Source organism: Erpetoichthys calabaricus, chromosome 18 (assembly GCF_900747795.2).
Source record: "Erpetoichthys calabaricus chromosome 18, fErpCal1.3, whole genome shotgun sequence".
NCBI lineage: Eukaryota > Metazoa > Chordata > Cladistia > Polypteriformes > Polypteridae > Erpetoichthys > Erpetoichthys calabaricus.
Window position 1 is genome coordinate 37,666,086 of NC_041411.2, and position 22,255 is coordinate 37,688,340.

A 22,255-nucleotide genomic window follows, 5' to 3' on the forward strand; every position below is an offset into this window, starting at 1 on the left:
GACCTGAATTGTATGGTCGTTACCAGGTAACACTTGTGGTTTGTCTGCCATTCTGCAAACATCCTCCATGGCGCCCTATTTCAGTTGCGAGAAGCAATATGCAGGTATATCCTCTTTAATAAAATCCCTGTGTGCGTCCAGGTGTCCGTGTGTGTGTGTGTCTTCTGGTGAAGTGCGCGGGGCACGGTGCGATGCACGATATTACTGTCAGAGAAAGTTACAGGCGTTTTACTGAAATACCAACCAGTATTACTGCGAGAGGAAATTTAAGGTACACAATACAGTGACTCATATTACAGCCACATACAAGCCAGTATTACTGTCAGAGGAAATTAAAGGCATATTACCGACGCGCACGCCTGTAATACTGCCAGAAAAAATTAAAGGTATATTACGGACGTACAAAACAGTATTACTGTCACAGAAAATTAAAGACACACAATACATGGTGGCAGCCCACAAAGAACGGTCAGCTCAGCAAGTAAACCTCAACAAAAGAAAGGCTGAAAGAAAGAAAAATACGACCAACAAAAAGAATGAGGTTAGGGTTAGGGTTACTACTGTTCTAGCTCCCGTTATTGTAACGGGCTAAATGACTAGTGTATATATCTATATCTCTATATCTATATCGATATATATAGATATAGAGATATAGATATAGATATGTATACTTTATATTAAAAAGAACAGTAACATATAATAATATTTACCTTTTTTGGATGGTGTATTCCTTTTAGCTTTAGCATTTTTAAAAGTTTAAAGGGTCTGATTTATTCTAATGATTCTGCTTCACCACTTGACCATCTAATAGGGGAAATAAATCCTGAAAATGAATGGATAATCGGTTTTACAAATTTCTGCACCTTATGTTACATTAACATCCATCTCATAACAACCAGTGCAAAGAATCCATCTACTGATTTACAGTACCTTTTCATAAAGTAACATTCTTAGACTTGCTTAATCCAGTTCAGTGTTATGGCAGCTAGAGACCATCAGAGCGGCATTTGGTGCAAGGCCGGAGCCAAACCTGAAAAGGAGCACCAGCTCATTATGGGACACAAGTAACTAGCCTGAGTTTGCTGCTCATTAACTGATGATGTGCTCAGTTTTTTCTAGACATTATCAAATGCATTGCATGTGCACCTTAAAAGCAATTTATTTTAAGCTTCAAAACTTTGTTTCCAGAGATGACATCTTTTGTTCATTATTTTAGATTTAACTAATCATATATGTAATTATTATTTAGAGACCAAAATGTGAGTGTAGGCTTTTGTGAATAAAATATATGCCTGAATACTAATTAGTAGCGGAATCATGAAGTCCATAGCTAAGAGGAATTATATGTGCAGCAATTAATTGGTACAGTAAAAGTGTGAAATGTAAAGGAGATGGAGCCATGAACCAAGAGGATGAGCATCATTTGATCCAGATATACGCTTTGAGATCGTGCCCCCTGAATCTTACTGTATCAATTACAGCAGACTACTTCTAACAGTGGATAAGATCACACAAGAGGTCATTTCAGTTAATGAAGAGGGAAAATGAGGGCTATGTTCTGCTGAGGGCCCACTAGTTTATTGGTTAGCATATTTGACTCTTTTGAAGTATTTGAAATGAACTTCATCTAACATTCTATCCTGCTTGCTTTGTTCTTTCTGTTCCTTGGGGGGCTTTTTGTACACCCCAATTTATTGTAATGTGGCAGCTTTAATCATTCAGGAACTCTAACACTATAGATCTCCCTACAAAGCTCTATGAATTCTCCTATCCATTTGTGACTGCTGTAGACTTTAAATCTGTCTGAGTCTTTCCAACTTTAACCAGTGAAATTAGTGATTTGCTTATAATCTGTGTTGAAAAACATTTTGTGCAAGGACTGTGGTGATTTCTGAAAATTGAAAATGGCCTTAGTAGCAGGCGTGTACAAACAATTGGGTGAAATTGCTTTTTATTTTGTATCCTTAGGTTTTCCCAGTGGTTTAGCAATAGCAGTCTTAAGAGAATCAACATTATATTCAATATTTTATTCAAAACACATTTTTTTTTGTAAGAAAACATTTGCAAAGTCAATATGCAGCAGCACATTTCTTTCACTAACTTAAGGATATAAAATAAGAAATAAGAGTAATAGTCTCTGAACCTGAGTCACCTGTTCATTAATTTTCTGAACCATCTTCTACCACTGCAGCTTCAGGTATAACGACAGCCTCTTCTGGTGGCATTGGGTGAGAGGCAAAAAACACCAATGGATGGGCTGGCGATGCATTGCAAAGTACCCCTACAGCCACTCACACCCTCACACAAAACCAGTTTAGAGAAATTGGTGAACCCAACATGTATGCACTTTGAATGTGTAAAAGTCTGTTGCAGCTGGTGTGACTATGCTGGGGCACTCAGTGAACCTGAACACAAACTAGTAACGCTAGGCTTTTCCATCCTAATACATTGGATTAGATTTATTAAAATATACCAAAGCAGTCTAATAGTCAAAAAACAGCAAAAATCTGTTTTTCCTAAAGTTACTAGAGTCCTGGTCTGTCTTATAATTTGAGTTCTTTGTCCTTCCTTAGCCCCTCTGGGCTCTGTTAGTAATAATAATTTCTTCTTGGGCTTTCAACATCCTAATAAAATGTCTTTTGTTATAAGAGCTAGTGATATACAGTACTCCCCAATTATTAGGGTTGTGCTCCTGTTTATAGAAAGTGGTTCTAGGATTAAGCAGGGTTCCTTCTTTTGCGTCAGGTCTCCTGGCTTCAGCGTTTATTATAGTCTCCAGTAACATGTGAATGGCAGAGGTGTAGGCAGGGCCGGATTTTCCTATAGGCTAACTAGGCTTCAGCCTAGGGCCTCAAGATCAAGAGGGGCCTACATTCAAATTGTTAGCAAAATTAAAATTACACTATTCTAAAAACAGTGAATACTAAAACACTGAACCGAAAATAAGGAGAAATTCTACGCATATGACTAATAAACAAACATAAAAATGTATTGGTTAAGATCAACGCGTATTATGTATTTTATTATCTCTCATGTAATTTACAAACTTAAAAATGGAAGGTGAAAGGACCTCATAAGTGGAATAGCCTAGGGCCTCTTTTCATATAAATCCGGCCCTGGGTGTAGGGGCAATTGGGGTTGCTCAAGACCTAACTGGGCTGTTTGTGCCCCTTTGATTCTCTTCCTAGAAGTATTCATTGTAAGCCATTTCCAAGCCTATCCTGTGAAGAGATCTTTCTGGAGTTCACCTATGTTTTTCATGTACTCCAAGCTTGGATGTAATAAGGCAGAGAGGCAACCTGCAGACAAAGATATAGAGCACGTAGAAGTCCCACATAGAAAGTGATTCGCCTATTGATTCCAAGATCATGGACCACTTAGCTGGCTATACCTACCCAAGTTCCACTCAAAGGAAAAGTCTTGTAATCTGAACAAAATATGTCCATATACTTAACAAATAAATGTCTTTGTGTTTGTTTTGATATGGTTTTAATACAGTCTAGACATCAGACTTGTGAAGTGATGGCAAGCTGGTAAGCCTGGATTTACTGTTAACCCATTTTCTTTGCAGCTCCTGACAGCAGCTCGGGTGTCATCTCGAAGACCATTGAAATCTGTCTTTGCAAGGAAGGCAGCAGCTTTGGCTTTGTGATGAGAGGTTTGCAATTGCTGCATGCTTTTTATCCTCTTATTGAAAAAAAAAAACCTACTATACACTTGAAAACTTATATATAATGTATAATGTGAGGTAGTGAGCGCTGTTCCTTCACAAATCCAGCATCTTAGATTCAAATCTCTAGCCCGGTTATTGTCTTTGTGGCGTTTATACTTTCTTCCCATATCTGTGTGTGCTTTTGTTCCCCGTGCTCTCAAAGACACACAGGTTAGGTTCATTGACAATTCTAGACTGGCCCCATGGGAGTGTGGGTATATGCATGAATGGAGCCAGTGATAAATTCCTACTCCATCCAGGGTTGGCTTGTGCCTTGCCTTTGATTCTGTCTAGATAGTTTCCAGCCTCCCACAGTTCAGAATTGGATTAAGTGGGCTTTAGAAACTTATGGGTGGGGTTGTTGTTGTGTGTGTATACTGTATATAAATAATAGGAATATATATTTTCTGGTGAGAAACTGTAAGTGTGCTTTCTTCCTCTTCCAGGTTTTTGCATTTCAGGTCAAACCTAATGGTTGTCTACTTGTCATTAAATCCTACATAAATCTAACATCAGGTAACAATTGTCACATAACAGATTTTACTTAGTTATTATCTAACAAACAATAAGCCCTCTTGTGCAAGCCATGTATGAAAAGTTGGTACATCTGCCCTGCGTCCGTCTGTCAGGGGTGTCGAACTCCAGTCCTGGAGGGTCGCAGTGGCTGCAGGTTTTTATTCTAACCATCTTCTTAATTAGTGACCAATTTTTTCGGCTAATTACTTCTTTTAATTAACTTGTCTCAGGCCCTTTAGTTGTTTCTTTTTCCTTAATTAGCAGCCAAACAATAATGAGACACAAAACAAGCCACCACATCACACAATATCTGAAAATAAAGAAAGGAGATGGTCTCAGTAAGGTTGATCTCTCAACTTACCAAAACACTTTGACGATGTTCTTATAAAAAACAAAAAATCAACGGTTTTGGAAATGTCTGCTGTTGCAGGACAAGAGCATCAACAAGCCATGGAATTAAATGAAGGGTTTAATTCACAGCAAGCTTCGGCTTCTCATTAAGAAACTGGTTGGAATTTGAAGCCCCAGTTTAAGCTGGTCATCTGTTGGCTCGTTTCACATCTCATTTCTGTTTGGCTGTCATTTAATGAGGAAACAAATCAATTCAGATGACTGAATCCTTCTAACATGGCTGTTAAAATAAAAGGGAAAAAGGTGAATCAGCAGTGAAAACTGGTCACTGATTAGGAAAAGGGTTAGAATGAAAACCTGCAGCCACTGCGGCCCTCCAGGCCTGGAATTTGACACCTGTGGTCTAAGTTAATAATGTTTTTCAAGCCATGTTCTGCTAATGAGGTGGTGATAACCTCAACATACCTACCTGCACTGTAAAAGTGGAAACTTTGACAGGTCAGCAATCGAAAGATGTTTGCAGTGATCTCCAAGAAGCAAGTCTGCCCATCAGTCTAAGAAACTTTGTAAGGCTATTTGCAAACAATTTGTGGTCAATTGTTCTAAAGTGAGAAGGATTATTGGCCAATGCAGACCATTCAAGACCGTTTCAGATCTTCTTACGAGTGGCTGTCCCGACAAACGCAAAGACCAGACTGTACGACGTTCAGACAAATCACAAGAAGTCTAAGAGCTACATCCAGAGAGAGACAGACTTCTGTCAACACGATTGAAGTGTTCATGGCTGTGCCCTCAGACTGAAAAAGATTGATTTTCATTAAGGAGTAGCCAGGAGGAAGAACATTCTCTCCAAAAGATACATGGCAGTATGATTTAGTTTTACAATAATTCATTTGACCAAAGGACCTCTCAAATCATATCAAAAAATTGACAAAAAGACCAAAGTAGTGGTGTTTAGACATTATGTACAATGCCATAGCAAGTGAAAATCCAAACATGCCATATCAACACAAGATTTGGGGTTCAATATGAGCCATCATAATTCTTGAGTTCACAACAAACTCTTCTCTATAATACTAGAGGAAAAATGATGCCACCAAAGTGATGGTTAAAGCCAGGCTGAAACTGGATCATGGGATAAAAGAAGCACAGCAAAATCTATAACTCGGTGCATGATAAAGAATCAGTTAAAATCCAGACCACAACGCCACTGTAATGCTGTAGCAGAACTATCAGAGAGCCGAATGAAGATGAAAGCCCTCAAATGGCAACAGGCTTAAACACTATTGTATTAGAGGAGTGTAATAAAATTCCTCTAATACAACAGATGAGCCTGATAAACTTCACTATAAAAACAGTTCAAGTTATTTCTCGTAAAAGTAGTTCTAGCAACTACTGAATCCTGGAGTGTACATTATCACACATGATTTCTACATGATGGCTTAATTTTTTGTATTTATTGTCGCCTAGGTTAAATGAATATGAGTTTTAGAACATGATGCTGACTAGATGGTTTTTAGTTAAGTCATCATATTTAAAATTATGCCATTGAATGAGACTGCATTTACATCATATTAGAGTCCTGTGAAAATCTGATATCCTCAAAGCCATTTAATCCAGTTCAGGCTCAGTAGAGGTAAGAGCCTATTCCGTCAGAACTGAGTACAAGGCAGGGAACAACCCTGGACAGACTGCCAGTCCATTACTGGGCCCATTCACAAAGGGACCAGTTTAGAATCTCCAGTTCATCCATCTCAAACATATCTAAGGATGGAGGAGGAAAACCAGAGATCTCGGAGGAACAGCCGCACAAACGTGGAGAAAGTACAAACTCCACACAATGTCAAGATGCAGAGAACTAACCCTGGAGAAGGGATCCATAAGACGGCAGTGCTACTTGCCTTTTATATTTTCATATTACTATTTTGTAGTACTAGGGTGTTGTATCAGGTTAGCCATTATGGATGTAGTGAGAATATAAGCAAAATGACACTTTGAAAAATTATAAAAGAACAATGACAAAATGCTGAAAACTTTATTTCCAGACCCTCTCCTCTTGGCATACAGACAACCACCGAACCTGCAGCAACTAATTGTCTGAAGCTCCCTAAGTGGACCAACACAAAATGGCACATCTCCAGGCCTACAGAAAAGATGTAAAATATGTCCTTACATTTATGACACAGATCGTGGTAGTTATACCACACTGCCAACTAGAACATCGCATAAAGGGATCATTTTCCTGAATCTAATGTGGTCTACCTAATTATCTATATGAAATGTTCCGACACTGCACTCTCTGTGGGAGAAACTGGACAAACACTTCGCCAAAGAATAAATTTAAACAGGTTCCATAATAAACATGGCAACAGAAGAGAGATGGTCACATCAACAGCCATGGACACTGTGAGAGGGACTGTAAAGTCACAGTGCTTACGGCAACTTCAGAACACAGCAAGAGAGAAAAGAATGGGAAGTTAAACTCACATTACAACATTCTTTAAATAGAGACAAGAGTTGTATGGCCAGATATGAGGATTGTTTGCATCTCTCGGACTGACACAGACAACCTGACTGTAGATCCTCGTTGTTTTGAAAAACTCATCGGAAACTTCAAAATTCTTTATTGGATCTTGATTATACATTGTTCTCCTCGCTTGCTAAATGAATCTTAGCCTGGAGAGGTCTATCATTAATTTTTACATCTAAGATGTCTCACCTAAAGGTTTTCCAATGCTGTATCTGTCCTGGCGTCTATATAAGCACAGGGAACTCCAGTTTTTGTATTACATCTCACCTGAAGAAGGTGCCTGAGTTGCCTTGAAAGCTTGCATATTGTAATCTTTTTAGTTATCCAATAAAAGTGTCATTTTGCATAACTTCTCACTACACACATTACTGTTTTAAAATTTTATGCATTTGATCTTTTTTTGGAATCTTATTAAGTATGTTCAATGCTGCTGACAACCAACTGTACCAAAATATTCTGAGCTTTTTTCCTTATTATCACTTTACAGACTTTGAATTTGCATTTCTATAATAATCTTATCCTGCTCTTTTATGATGTGATAGGATTGTGTAACTGAGCAGCATAATAAAGATGTGCAGTATTCAAAGAGAATGAATGCAATACTGACTTCCTTCCTTTACGTATTTTAAATGGCTATGAACTGTGTCGATAAAATGGACAATTATATCAATATAGAGGAAAAGTTTGTTTATATGGCTTCCTATAGATTAAGATGCTGCTGTGTGACCACAGCAATATTATGAAGCATGTATGTAACATCTTGCATTTTAATTTTCTAGATTCTTTTCTCTATAAAATTAAAATTCATTTTCAAATGAATAGGATTCAGTAAAAATGGTATTTTATAGTGCTGGATTAAATACCATGATTTAATAATTGAATAGATCAAAACAAAACAAAACACCAAAAATAATATCTAGTGCAACCTCTAAACACATGATGTTATTGTAAAAGCCCAGTGTTGCAAGAGATGGAGGAATAGAATCAGCCTCATTATGCCAGTCTGCTAGTAAGTGGCTCTAAAAAGCACCATCGACTTTTCTATCGGCAGTTTCCACCATGCCACTCTGATCTTTAGTAGAGGTACATGCGCCCAGCTGCTTCATCCTCTTGTCCGCATTTACACGTCGCCCATCTCTTCCTCACTCTGCTCACCTAGAATTCGACTCTATTCCTTGACTCTGTGAACTGACCCAAGCATCATGGCTGATTTGCTTTATCAGCTGGGAGATGTGAATGAAGCCAACTCGAAGAGTTGCGTTTGCACCCACCTATGCTGCTAACAGGGCTTTTCTAATAGCCAGCTTTTACATGTATGTCCACTCCTAAGATAGTCCACAGCCACCTGAGGTGTGTGTTCGTCCCAGAGCCAGACGCAGGGGTGCTAAACTATAAACAGACTGAAAGGCTGCATTTGATTACTGTGAGGAAAGAGAACCAGAAGAAGAAAATGGGATTTGAAAGGTCAGAGTCAATGAAGGAGTTGAAGTCAGCAACTGAGCAGCAAACGGAGCTAGCAAACAAGTCTTTTGGGGCCAACAGAAAGTCAAAGTCTTGGGGTTCTAGTATAGGTTCAGAAACCAAATTAAAAAGATCAGAGCCTTAACAAAAAGAAATTCAGAGTCGCACAACTAAATTTGATTCTCTTTAAATGATCCCCAGACTTGGATTACGAGCTTTCCATATTGCTGTCCTAAATAGTCAACGATAATGATGACGTGATGAGTTGCACTGATGATTGTCACAACAGCAACATTTACTCTATTTCAATAGCACATTTTCATACAAACAATGTAGCTCAAAGTGCTGTCAAAAAGAAAGTTACAAGAAAATAAAAACAATTAAGATTAGGTAATAATTAGGGAATCCCGGGCTCCCAGGGATGACACCGTGCACGGGCATCTCACATATGAACGGTTTTAGAACGGCTGACACTTATTTTTAATAAAACTACTGCAATATGTTGATACAAATAAAAGACTCAACTTAACTACAAGCAGTTCATGCTGTCATATAAGTACATGTATATAGTTAGTTGCAGTAATAAGAGCGCAGAAAGCACAACATGTCCAGCGTGCGGTCATCCAGGCGAGAGCGCGCCTTCGTGCAGAGTACGCCAACCGCTGAGAAAGCACGCTCTGCCTCCACTGAAGTAGGCAGCACAATCATCAGATACTGGTACACTTGTTCTAAACAACGCCCGCGCTTGCTGTTGCTCTGAAACACCGCCATTTCAGCTTTTACTGATGCATCCAGTTTCTTGATGGCAAGTTTCTTGGCACAGATAATGCAGATGTAACAGACTGACGCATTGCAATTTCAAGTTGCTGTTCAAAGCTGTTGTCTGATGAAGTGCAAGCTGCAGCAATGGCGCCACCTTAATTATGTTCAACTATAACTCTGTTATTTCTTGATCGATTTTTACACTTTTACATGCTATATATGCAAGCTTGGCCATTCCCGTTTTTCCGGGAATTACAGCAGTTTCAATGCCTGGGAATGGATTCCCTAGTAATAATATTAAACAGTAATTAGCCCAAAAATGGTAAAGTCAAATGGCCAGGAGGACAGAAAAAAAAAACAATAAAAACTCCAGTTAGACTGGAGAAAAAACAAAATCTGCAGGGGTTCCAAGGCCAAAAGACCACCCAGCTGCCTCCTCTGGGCATTGCATGACAGTAATGACAGGTAAACAATATAGTCACCTGGATTTATAAATAATATCATGGATTCTCAAAACAGCAGCTAGGTGACATCACCACCATGACATCAAAGCCTTATAAATGATGCACAAACAAAAAAATGGGGTCTATGACAAATGGCCCAGTCCCAAGCAGTACTACTAGTAAAGAAGAGGACCACACAAAACTCCTGCATGATGTAAATCCTGGAAGAAGTCAATGCCCACTTTTTTTTTTTTTTTATTTAACGTAAAAAGATTGGCCAACTGAGCTTAGTATACTAGCTATGCACAACTAGCTCCGCTGACCAGCATTTTGAGGACAGTGTTTACAGGCCTGTCTTTCATGTGTGACATGATGCAGCTGATCCAATTCTGCACTCGAATAGTGCTGCTTCTCACATTTGCTTTGAAGCAAATTCTATTAGCCAAAGATAAAAGTGGTCAAGAGGAACGCAACAGTCTTTATGTTACATAATGCCTTGCATGCTGATTGTTAGCTTAAAACACTAATTCTGAATTTATTATTATGACGTATTATTTGGCTGATGCCTTTATCTAATTGGTTGTATTTCTTTTGTTTTTCCAATAGGAGCACAGATAGGTGAGGTGACTTGCTTATAGTCCCATTTGTCAGTAATTGGATTTGAACCCACAATCTCAGGGTTTGAAGTCCAAACCCTTAACCACTACACCATGTTGCTTGCTAGTTAATCCATTCCCATGTCCAGATTTTATAACCAGAACTTAAAAGAAATGCTGTCAGTATACAGTATGTATTGCAAGTGTAGACATTGTGTCATGTGCTAAGGTGTCTCAAGCACAGAATGCGTTAATTGCTTAGTATTGTGAATGTTGGTATTTTTTTTGCCTTTGTCACTATTATGAAATAAGACTTAAATCCTTATAATTTGATTTCTAGGAGGAGCACATGAAGATTGGCACAAGTGCAGACCAGTGGTTGTCACTTATGTGAGACCTGGTGGCCCCGCAGACAGGTAACAGTTACAAAAATGATGAGAGCCATTGAAGAATCTGTGAGTGTTTGGGACACAATTGATTCAGCTGTCCATCCTCTGAGGTTTATTATTGGATCTCAGCAAAGTGGAAATGATTTTCTTTCAATCAAATAAAGGTCTAACATGCCTTAATATAATCTTAAAATGCTGTCATAGGCCTGCTAGCTGGCTCCAGTAGTACAGCCTATCAGCTGACTGGAATCAGCTTTCATTGTTAGCTTATACAGTTCAACACTTTGTGGGTGTTTTTTTTTTTTTAAACTATGATTAATTTGTTTTATTTACCCATGTTAATATTTAAATTACATTGGGCAATGAAGATGTTACATCCTGAATGCTTTTAGGTGTATCTAATGGATTGTAACCTTCTGATCACAAAAATCACCTTTTAAATTGTCCTATCACATGCTGTTTTATTCTGTCCTATTATAAGTATACATATAGAGCACAACAACTACAAGTAGAACATCTGTGGTGATCTAAAAGTAGAGGCGCTGCTTCAAGGACTGGAACAGCCGTGCTAAAGAGTCTCATTGCATTAAAAAGAACTGGCCACTCCACAATCAGAAAACTCTGGCACATAAAGCACATCTTGACCCAACAAGGGTATTTTTGCTTCCTTTTCATATAAAGCTTACATTGATGAAAAATTAGGTGAAAGCGATGAACAAGGAAGGTGGAAGATTTTGATATCGGAGAGAAATGTTTCCCCAAATAAATGATGGCAAGATTAAAGAAGGCATTTTTGTTGGCCCACAGATCAGACACGCCATCAACGACAAGCCATTCGACGATCTTCTAGTGGAGCAAGAGAAAATCGCACGGAATTTATTCAAGGATGTTGTTGAGAATTCTCTTGTTAAATACAGCACACCAAACTAAGTCCAGCTGGTTGACAACATGCATCAACCATGGAAAACCAAGTGCAACATGGCAGTAAAGGTTCACTTTCTGCATTCACACTTGGACTTCTTCTGTACTAATCTTGGTGCAGTCAGTGATGAGCATGAGGAAAGGTTTCAGCAGTATGTTGCAATGATGGAAAATCAGTATCATGGCAGCTGGAATCCATCAGTGGTGAGCACTGAAATGAGAAAAAGATGCTGAGTACAAATCGAAATCAACAGCAAATCGAGCTTAATTGAACTAATGCAATGCGTCAGCATCATTAGGCGAGTAAACACACTAAATTGAATAAAAGTTATTTTCATGTTTGTCCACTTTCCTACATGATACTGTCACTCTTAAATTATATTTATGCTCAACTTGGAGCTGTCTATCATAATCGCCAAAGATTTTTCCAGAAGCAAAATTTTTGGAAAAAAATGTTGTCCAGTGTTGTTGTTTACTAATACTGTTTTTTAGCTACACATTTCAGAAACTGAAGTCACTTGATCAGTGTCACAAAAGGAGTTGAAAGTCAGGGTTGAAGTGGCAACCTTACGGCTTCAAGTCCAGTGCTGTAGCTGCTATGTCAGTTTTTCCTGAACATTTGCCTTAAATGCCCACCAGCCCTATCTATCAATCATATAGTGCCTTTGATATCTATCTATCTATCTTTTATATAGTGCCTTTGATGTCGATCTCTCTTTTATATAGTGCCTTTCATATCTATCTATCTATCTATCTATCTATCTATCTATCTATCTATCTATCTATCTATCTATCTATCTATCTATCTATCTATCTATCTATCTATCTATCTATCTGAATTGCTTTTACTGATTAATATACATACTATGATAACCAGTTGTCATCTTTATTTTATAATTGTTGAAATATGCAATACTGACAGAGTTTAAATGTTGCACATAGAAGGACTGTAAGTCAGATCAAGCAACCCCCCCAAAAAACCCCACAATTTCTTCCATTGTATAAATGTCTGCAATTCTTCTGGCCCTGCCAGCTGGACTAGATCTGTTCTCCGTTAAGTGGTTTACTTTACCACTTACTGTTGGGTGTTCTTTTTTTAAATGGCAATGTCCCATAAATTTCCAGCCAAAAATGTGTTGCTTCAGTGTCTTCAATCCAAAGAAAAAGACACTTATCAATGGTTGCCTTATTCATTTTAATTATTCTTTCACTTTAACAGAGAAGGTACTCTGAAAACTGGTGACCGTCTTCTGAGTGTTGATGGCGTCCCTTTACACAATGTGTCTCATGCCGATGCCCTCAATTTGCTGCAGCAATGTGGCCAGGAAGCCCTGTTCCAGATAGAATATGATGTTACTATCGTAGGTAAGCAACTGAAGAGAGTACTTAAAAATTATTTTAAAGGTCAAGCCCATTATTTGGACCACTTTGAATTTTACTTTTTCTGTTTTGATGTATATTTTTTCTCATCTCATGTGTCTATACGTGCTCTCCTGTCATCGCCAGATCTGCAAACAGGGTGATATGAGTGTGCACCATGGGGCCATACTGGCAAAGTGGCCTTGGCATTTGTGACAGGGGGAAGAAAAGCCTAATAACAGGAAAATTCAGATTCAGATCCTCTATCCAGCACCCGTCCATTCCTACTAAAATTTGTAAACCTATCCAATTAAACCTAAATGAACAGTCTTTAAAAGAAAACTATAAATCGGAAGGGCACAATCAGAGCAGGTTTATAACAGGTCACCATTAAAGAGAGAAAAAGATAAAATGGGCTGTCGTTCAAAATGAGGACCAAGTGGTGCAGTGAAAGGAAAAACCAGAGAGAGGCAAAAAGACTGTTTTTGACAAAAATTGCATGTGACATTTGCAGCTTAAAAATACTGCAGACATATGAGCCTGAGATAGGCCAGAAACAACTAATATCACAGCTTCTGGCAGCCTTAGGAGCAACGCACAGCCTGATAACACTGACATAAATGTGAACAGTAATATGGAAGACATTGAGGCCACCATAGGCAATAAGATGCACTCAGCAACACCAAAACTGAACAAACTCTTTTATTTTATTGGTGCAAATATGCAAACCCAAAACACTCGGATATACATTTATAGATGTTCTTTAACTGTGATATTGGAAGAAAACTGATTTCTTGATAAGATGTTGTACTTCATGAGTTACTGTGGTGGGCTGGCACCCTGCCCAGGATTTGTTCCTGCCTTGCGCCCTGTGCTGGCTGGGATTGGCTCCAGCAGACCCCCATGACCCTGTAGTTAGGATATAGCAGGTTGGATAATGTCTGACTTGATTGACTGACTGACTGACCTCATGAGTTAAATTCATTGTAATGCACAAATGGACAAAAAGGGAGGTTAGGTCGATGAATTATAAACTTTATTTTTATACTTCAATGTCTTTACCTGAATCATTATTGACATGATGTTTATTATGGGCAAGTATGTTGTGAGAAAGCGTCGTGATGTCAGATCTTTCTTTTTTATACAAGATGGTGGATCCCGGCTTACATTGTCCTAGTTTTTACTTTAAAAAAACAATTGCTTGTATTGTGCTTGTGTGTGTCTTTTATTTTTATTTTTTTTATTTTTCATAGTATGCTTATGGGCAAGAAACCAAGATAATAACAATTTTGGCCACTTTATTTTGTTTATCCATATTGGCTTTGATGATTAGTATTGGTTTGATTCTCTAGTTTCCTTTGTGACTGTGTTTCTTCTTTGCTTTTATACCTCAACCCATCTCTGGGTTTTTGTCTTTTAATGATTCTGGTGAAACTGATATTTGATTTGCATGTTGTTATTAATTTTATTTGTAGTATTAGTAGTGGAAATGGCAATATGTAAACTTCTTACTTGCATGTCCAATCAACATGAAACACCCTGTGTGCTATAATAAACGAGAATGTATTACAATACACAACTTCATGTTATTTAGACAAATTAGCTGTGCGCTGTAATTACATGTATGCTAGAAAGCTTTATATATTTGACTGTGAAATATACAGTTGTGCTTGAAAGTTTGTGAACCCTTTAGAATTTTCTATATTTCTGCATAAATATGACCTAAAACATCATCAGATTTTCACTCAAGTCCTAAAAGTAGATAAAGAGAAACCAGTTAAACAAATGAGACAAAAAATATTATACTTGGTCATTTATTTATTAAGGAAAATGATCGACTATTACATATTTGTGAGTGGCAAACGTATGTGAACCTTTGTTTTCAGTATCTGATGTGACCCCCCCTTTGCAGCAATAACTGCAACTAAACATTTCTGGTAACTGTTGATCAGTCCTGCACACCGGCTTGGAGGAGTTTTAGCCCATTCCTCCGTACAGAACAGCTTCAACTCTGGGATGTTGGTGGGTTTCCTCACATTAACTGTTCGCTTCAGGTCCTTCCACAACATTTCGATTGAATTAAGGTCAGGACTTTGACTTGGCCATTCCAAAATATTAACTTTATTCTTCTTTAACCATTCTTTGGTAGAACGACTTGTGTGCTTAGGGTCGTTGTTTTGCTGCATGACCCACCTTCTCTTGAGATTCAATTCATGGACAGATGTCTTGACATTTTCCTTTAGAATTCTCTGATATAATTCAGAATTCATTGTTCCATCAATGAAGGCAAGCCGTCCTGGCCCAGATGCAGCAAAACAGGCCCAAACCATGATATTACCACCACCATGTTTCACAGATGGGATAAGGTTCTTATGCTGGAATGCAGTGTTTTCCTTTCTCCAAACATAACGCTTTTCATTTAAACCAAAAAGTTCTATTTTGGTCTCATCCTTCCGCAAAACATTCTTCTAATAGCCTTCTGGTTTGTCCACGTGATCTTTAGCAAACTGCAGACGAGCAGCAATGTTTTTTTTGGAGAGCAGTGGCTTTCTCCTTGCAACCCTGCCATACACACCATTGTTGTTCAGTGTTCTTCTGAAGGTGGACTCATGAACATGAACATTAGCCAATGTGAGAGAGGCCTTCAGTTGCTTAGAAGTTACTCTGGGGTCCTTTGTGACCTCGCCGACTATTACACGCCTTGCTCTTGGAGTGATCTTTGTTGGTCGACCACTCCTGGAGAGGGTAACAATGGTCTTGAATTTCCCCCATTTGTACACAATCTGTCTGACTGTGGATTGGTGGAGTCCAAACTCTTTAGAGATGGTTTTGTAACCTTTTCCAGCCTGATGAGCATCAACAACTCTTTTTCTGAGGTCCTCAGAAATCTCCTTTTGTTTGTGCCATGACACACTTCCACAAACATGTGTTGTGAAGAGCAGACTTTGATAGATCCCTGTTCTTTAAATAACACAGGGTGGCCACTCGCACCTGATTGTCATCCCATTGACTGAAAACACCCGACTTGAATTTCACCTTCAAACTAACTGCTAATCCTAGAGGTTCACATACTTTTACCACTCACAAATATGTAATATTTGATCATTTTCCTCAATAAATAAATGACCAAGTATAATATTTTGTCTCATTTGTTTAACTGGTTTCTCTTTAACTACTTCTAGGACTTGAGTGAAAATCTGATGATGTTTTAGGTCATATTTATGCAGAAATATAAAAAATTCTAAAGGGTTGACAAACTTTCAAGCACAAGTGTATATTGGGAAAGAGCACACCTTTTGTGCCAGTCTCACCAAAGTTCTCAAAGACCGATCTTTATCCAACATAAACAGTTTACTCAACATGTTTAAAAAGACAAACCTGTTGAAACTCTCTGCACTTCTGTTGTGAGGGCTGTCGGTTACTTTTGTTCTCCGCTCAAGTAGAGCTGCAGCGTTTTTTTTTTCTTTTTTCATAAAGTAGGTCATCTTATTCCCTCCCCTGTATCCTCTTGTCATTTCCAAAGAGTTTTTAATTAGTACGTTCCTAATTGCAGATGCTAATAATATATTTTTCTATTCTGTCTATACCACACCTTCCCAAAAAGCTGCCTCCAGTGTTCCTTCCTTTAAACATCAGCATGACTTGCTTAAAATACAACATAGAACAACTGCATGACCTGCAGAGGTCTTCCCATAAACTTGGTTCCAAGTCTGAATTTACACCAAGTGTATGTCATTTACACTTAGATTTTTAGTCTTCTGGGTTGAGGGTGTGCATTTTCAGAAAATGATATAATCATTAAACATTTAAGTCGGATCAATGGCATCACACATGGTAAGTTTCATGTAAAATCGGTTCATCTGGTTTTGCATGGATGGCAAGCAAACAAAAGACAAACAAGAGTGTATGATTTTTATTTATATAAATAGGCCTTGAGATAGAGATGGAGTAAGTCCAATTCCAGAAGCAAGAAAGGACTCTGATGCCTTCTGGTTTGAGGTCCTCAGTTTATAGTGCCAGTTCTCAAAACAGATTAAATTCTTGCTAGTTACAGCCCTCTATTTCTATTTGCCAAACCACCAAAAGAATGTTCATATTCCTTTTATGGAACATTAAATATTTTGGCAGAAATAACCACCTTTTTTATTCAGGCAGTTCTTTGTGTCATGCTCAGCAATGCAATAAATCATCAGAAACCTAGACTGAAAAGAAAAGACCTCTTTATGTTGGGTTATTGTCACGTGTTAGATGTTCGTTCTTATCCTTGGACTGGAGGCTGGAGGGAAAAAGTCATACAGGCTGCTTAAAATTAAGTAAAAAAGGACATTTTTTTATTTAGTGCACCTAATTCCTCTTCATGTCATAAAAACAAATTTCCTTTTGTTGTTTTTAGATTCCATAACCAATGCATCAGGACCTCTGCTGGTGGAGATTGCAAAACCTCCGGGATCCAGCCTTGGCATTGCTTTGGCTACAACACTTCACCGGAACAAGCAGGTGATCGTCATCGACAAAGTCAAGCCTGCCAGTGTTGTTGACAGGTAAGAAGCCAGCTTTCAGAAATTACTTTTAAACGAACTGTAGGAAGTTACTCTATGAGCAACGCAGCACAATTGGGGTTGACTGTTTTGTGGTTTTCAGCAAAGCTTTGATTGGGACTCATGAATTTTTTTTTTCCTGTCTTTTGCATTAGCTCACTTCTGTTGTCTTGAAAATGTTAGCGGTGGTAATTAGATTACTTGAATGGAGGGTAAAAATAAAGCATAAAAAACAGGATAAAGGGTTTGGAAACCTCAGTTTATTGAAGGGGTATGGCTGTTAGTGGCGCATGTTGGTGTGTGCAAGCGCACTAATCTTAAGACAACAAAAGGTGGATGCTGATAAGTATTTTTGAAGATAGATTCTGGGTTGGTGACTTCTGAACTGTGTCACACTTCTAGCACTAATCACAACGTCTTGTTGTGCTCTTCTTCGATTTTACAACCCATTTTACATAAGGACCCACAAAACTTCTGTGGTGCAACAAAAGTAGTCCATCCTAAGTGACGCAGTTTCATCTTTAGCTGTCACTGCTAACAAGTGAGCATCCAGGTTTCCATTTGTGAGGTATTATACACAGAGTTGCCCCTGTTTGTTCGTCCTCGAATTTCCCTCATTAAGCAGGTTGAACTTTTTTATAATTTAAGTGAGCTCACTTGACTTCAGGTGACTATATTTAAATCCCTGACCAGTCCCTAGTGGTTTGCATATACTTCACTTGTACCTGTAGGTTTCCCAAATTACACTTGTTTTCTTCCATTTTCCGAAGACTCACAGGTATGATACAAGTATTGCATGGTTTTCAGCACAAATATTGAAATGGCTGTCATTTTGAGCCTTGAACACAGTCCCATCCACCAAGACAATGAAGTGCCGGTCGTATTCTGTTTTGATGTTCAAATCTCCACCTGGAAATGACTATCTAGAAGTCTGCTACCAAGTCATGTCCAGTGGGGCCTTCAGAAATGAATTCTAGATACACTGTCTGGGATTTGGCTGTATTGAGAATTGCACACTTTTTTTGGGTATGTGGTGTGGTCCGTGGCTACCAAAGAATTGTGGCTTTTTTAAATAATCCATTCCACCATGTCAGTCTCCATGGGTATGATCGTGTAGCCGCGGGGAGTTGGAGTAATTGGGGCGAGTCGCGCCTGCACATGAGGGTATGATCTTTCTCAATAGCTTAATCGGCTTCCTGCGGTGTGCGATGGAGGTGCTGCACCCACGGAGCTGTATAAGAAGGGGCCGGCACAAAGAGGAGGGGTAACAGAAACACAGATGAGAAAGAAAAGAGACAGAAGAAAGGCTTGAACAGCAAGAGTGTGGCATTGGGAACAGTGAAAGTGAATGGACGAGCAAGCTAGTTGTTGAGAGAGGTCAGTGCGGTCAGGGGTCCCAGATGGAGTGAAGGATCGGCACTCAAGGGACAGATCGTGCCCACTGAATGGGAGAGTGGGTACGATTGTGGAGGAGTCCACCCTAGGGATCCGAGGGACAACTGCAAGTGCAAGAAGGAACATGGAAGGACAACCGACCCTGAGCGGTCTGGCAGACAAGACGGGGGTCGGTAGTGTGAGAACTGCGGCGGCTGAAGTCATGCCAACTGAGAAAGCCTTGGGTGAGCTGGAGAGACTGGGAAGGAGCTGCGTTTGGCTGGTGTGACCCCAAATGTCTGCTGTTGGTTTTAATCTCATTTAACCTTGTTTTAAACATTTGGATTTTACCTGAGTTTATGGATTCTTTATTTATGAACACTTTGGAAAAACTGCACCATTTATTTGAACACTTTTTGGTTTTGACTGTTTTAAAAATAAAAGCACTGTATGCACTTTACACCTTCCCTTGCTTTGTTTGGTGTCCAGTTCATCCAGTTACATTACAGACTGTGTTGGTTTCAAGAGGCTCCCAAAAGACAGATGTGAGCATGGAGCACAACCCGCATCATCACAGGGTAAGAGTGAGGACATTTTTTAAATGTTCTCATTCTTCATGAAAATGCTTTGACAGGGTAGAGTGGGACAAACTGTGGTCAAATATACTTCATCATCAGCAATCTAGCCGTATAAGTGAAGCCTAATTTGTTGGTTTGTATTTGAACAGCAGGGTTGCTTCTCTACAGAGGTAAAAGGTCCAGCATCAGTTGTGTAGTTTTTGTGCTTGTTTTTCAAATTTTCTTTTTCGCCAAGATCAATGCAGTTCAAAAATCTAAGAATCTTGACTGAATGCTTAAAGTGCATCCTTTCCCTATAAAAACATTAAGTGAACCCATAAGATATTGCCTGGTGTACATCTTTCTGTTCATAAAATTTCTTGTGTGATGAAGAGGTGACGTTTCAAATGTATATTGTAGTAGTCTCCATAAGCCACAGGATGATGTGTGGGTTAGTTATGTTTTTTAACAAGTTTTTAAATGTGCTGTTAGTAAGCAGATTGCACGTGTTTCTAAATTAAATATATAGTTAAGCCATCAAGTGTGATCAGTAGGAGGCATAGCAGTGCCGCAAAAGCAATTACACAACACAGTCCTGGGTTCAAACAGAAGATATATATATATATATATATAATTATATTTATATAGACTAGCAAAATACCTGTGCTTCGCAATGGAGAAGTAGTGTGTTAAAGAAGTTATGAAAAAGAAAAGGAAACATTTTAAAAATAATGTAACATGATTGTCAATGTAATTGTCGTAGGCTTATTTTAGTATTGAGAGTGAATTTGATGATTGTAAAGAGTTTAATTTATGATTGTAAATGTTGTGTATGAAAAATGCACATATTTGGGCAGGGATCCAACCATGTGGTAGGTGCGCGGACTGCAGCCGTGCGGAAAAAGGAAGGGGGACCGGGGTGGCCCTTGTGCGTCTCTGCCTTGAAATAAATCATCTGTTAACGGAAATAAGGAATGAAACCGGCAAAAGGAGCGGTCAGTTCCGAAAGTTCCTTACAGCATAATGGTGAGAACGGCCAAAAAGATGATGTTATTTTTGAAAGTTCGTTACGGGGCACGGCGCTAAATGAAACATACTTAACGTTTAAGTACAGTGTAAAGGATGAGCATGGGAAAGTTGGGCTACCTACGTATATTGGAAGTCACAGAAAAAGTTAAGGGGGGTTTCCCCTTTCTATATATACAGTTTAGGGGGTACAACCCGTTTTCCCCCCTTAGGTGTTGCAGTAGGACATGAAACATACCTAACTTTTGTAAGTACACTGCAAGAACCTGCGAAATTTCAGCTTCTCACTTATATGGAAAGTGGGAGAATTAGTGATGAGTCAGTGAGGGTTTTGCCTTTTATATGTATAGGGGTGTGTGTGTGTATATATACAGTATATACATATATATATATATATATATATATATACATATATATATATATATATATATATATATATATTTAGAGATATAGATATAGAGATATATATACTTTTATTTTTACACACTACCTCCAAATCTTTTCCACAATTGAACAATACACAATCTTTGTATCTCCTTCCATTAATATACATTTTCTTGTCTCCTTCCACACCTCTCGTGTAGTCTCGTCCACACTCCTACTGACTCTGACTACCCATACAGGACACAATGCTTGTTTTATGCCAGTTCTGGGAATACTTCCGGTGCTGCCACATCACACCCACTTTCAGGTCAGGTGGAAGTGCTTTAAAGCAGGGCTTGTCCATTCCTGCAGCTTCCCCCTGGCAGCATCCATTGCCCACAACAGGGCTGTCACATGGAATAGCAATTCCCAGCCTGCCCTGCAGGTATCCATGCAGGCATGTCTAGCCTAGAAAGACTGCCACCTACTGTATCGGGGCAGCAAATAGTCCATGCAATTAGTTTCCCCCTGTCCTTCCATTAAACTGGATTCCCGGCTGGGTAACAATCCTTGAGCCAACCCAGCCAGGTTGCCAGCCTTTGCCCTGGTGACAGTAAGACAAGTACAAGCCAAAAGGTTGTTTGCTGTTGAGGTTTATGTTGTCTACGCTAATTTCTTGTATGTGAAGTTTGATCAAACAAGTCAACTTTTGAAAATTCTGTTTTTTTTTTTTTCTTTTTAATATGTACAGTGTTCTTAACTGATGCTTTCTTCTTACCTCCTCTTGCCTGTAGATGCGGTGCGCTACACGCTGGAGATCACATCTTGTCTATAGATGGAACGGGTACAGAGCACTGCTCTCTGCTGGAAGCCACCCAACTATTAGCCAGCACTTCAGAAAAAGTGAAGCTAGAGATCCTGCCAGCACATCACAGCCGACTGCCCCTGAAGCCCCAGGAGACTGGTGAGTAAGGGCTGGTGACACAGCCTTTCTCATATTTTAATACTGCATAGCCATATGTTGATAGCTTTTACTGTTTATTAATGAAACATTTAAAAGGAAAACAAGATTGGAAAGATTTGTGTGGGCGTATTGTCAGATTATCTCTCATACTGTATGTCCTGCCTAATAATATCCAATTTATTCATGAAATCTTCAGCGCCTCTCGTCCTCAAACATTCCCTTCCCTTTCTACTTTTCATATCCATTTATCAAGGGTCTCACTGTGTCAAGGCATTTTGGAAAATGATAGCAAGTTTGACCAAATGACACACAACTGTCACTTTGCTGTTTGCGCATAGCTGCTTCTCATCTTCTGTTATTTTGCACAGTCAGTTGCTTTTCTTTGAAAGGTTC

At 38.9% G+C, this 22,255-nt stretch overlaps 1 protein-coding gene across 8 annotated transcripts in view; it reads left to right on the forward strand.

The window, feature by feature from the left end:
- Nucleotides 1–22,255, forward strand: part of grip2b (glutamate receptor interacting protein 2b) — a 458,459-nt gene that overhangs the window by 341,364 nt on the left and 94,840 nt on the right. For all 8 annotated transcript variants that reach the window (XM_051921295.1, XM_051921294.1, XM_051921290.1 and 5 more), the window contains exons 5-9: nt 3,572–3,658; nt 10,712–10,787; nt 12,901–13,046; nt 17,434–17,581; nt 21,693–21,862. In XM_051921295.1, the coding sequence (XP_051777255.1) occupies nt 3,572–3,658; nt 10,712–10,787; nt 12,901–13,046; nt 17,434–17,581; nt 21,693–21,862 (627 nt within the window). The remainder of the gene's footprint in view (nt 1–3,571; nt 3,659–10,711; nt 10,788–12,900; nt 13,047–17,433; nt 17,582–21,692; nt 21,863–22,255) is intronic.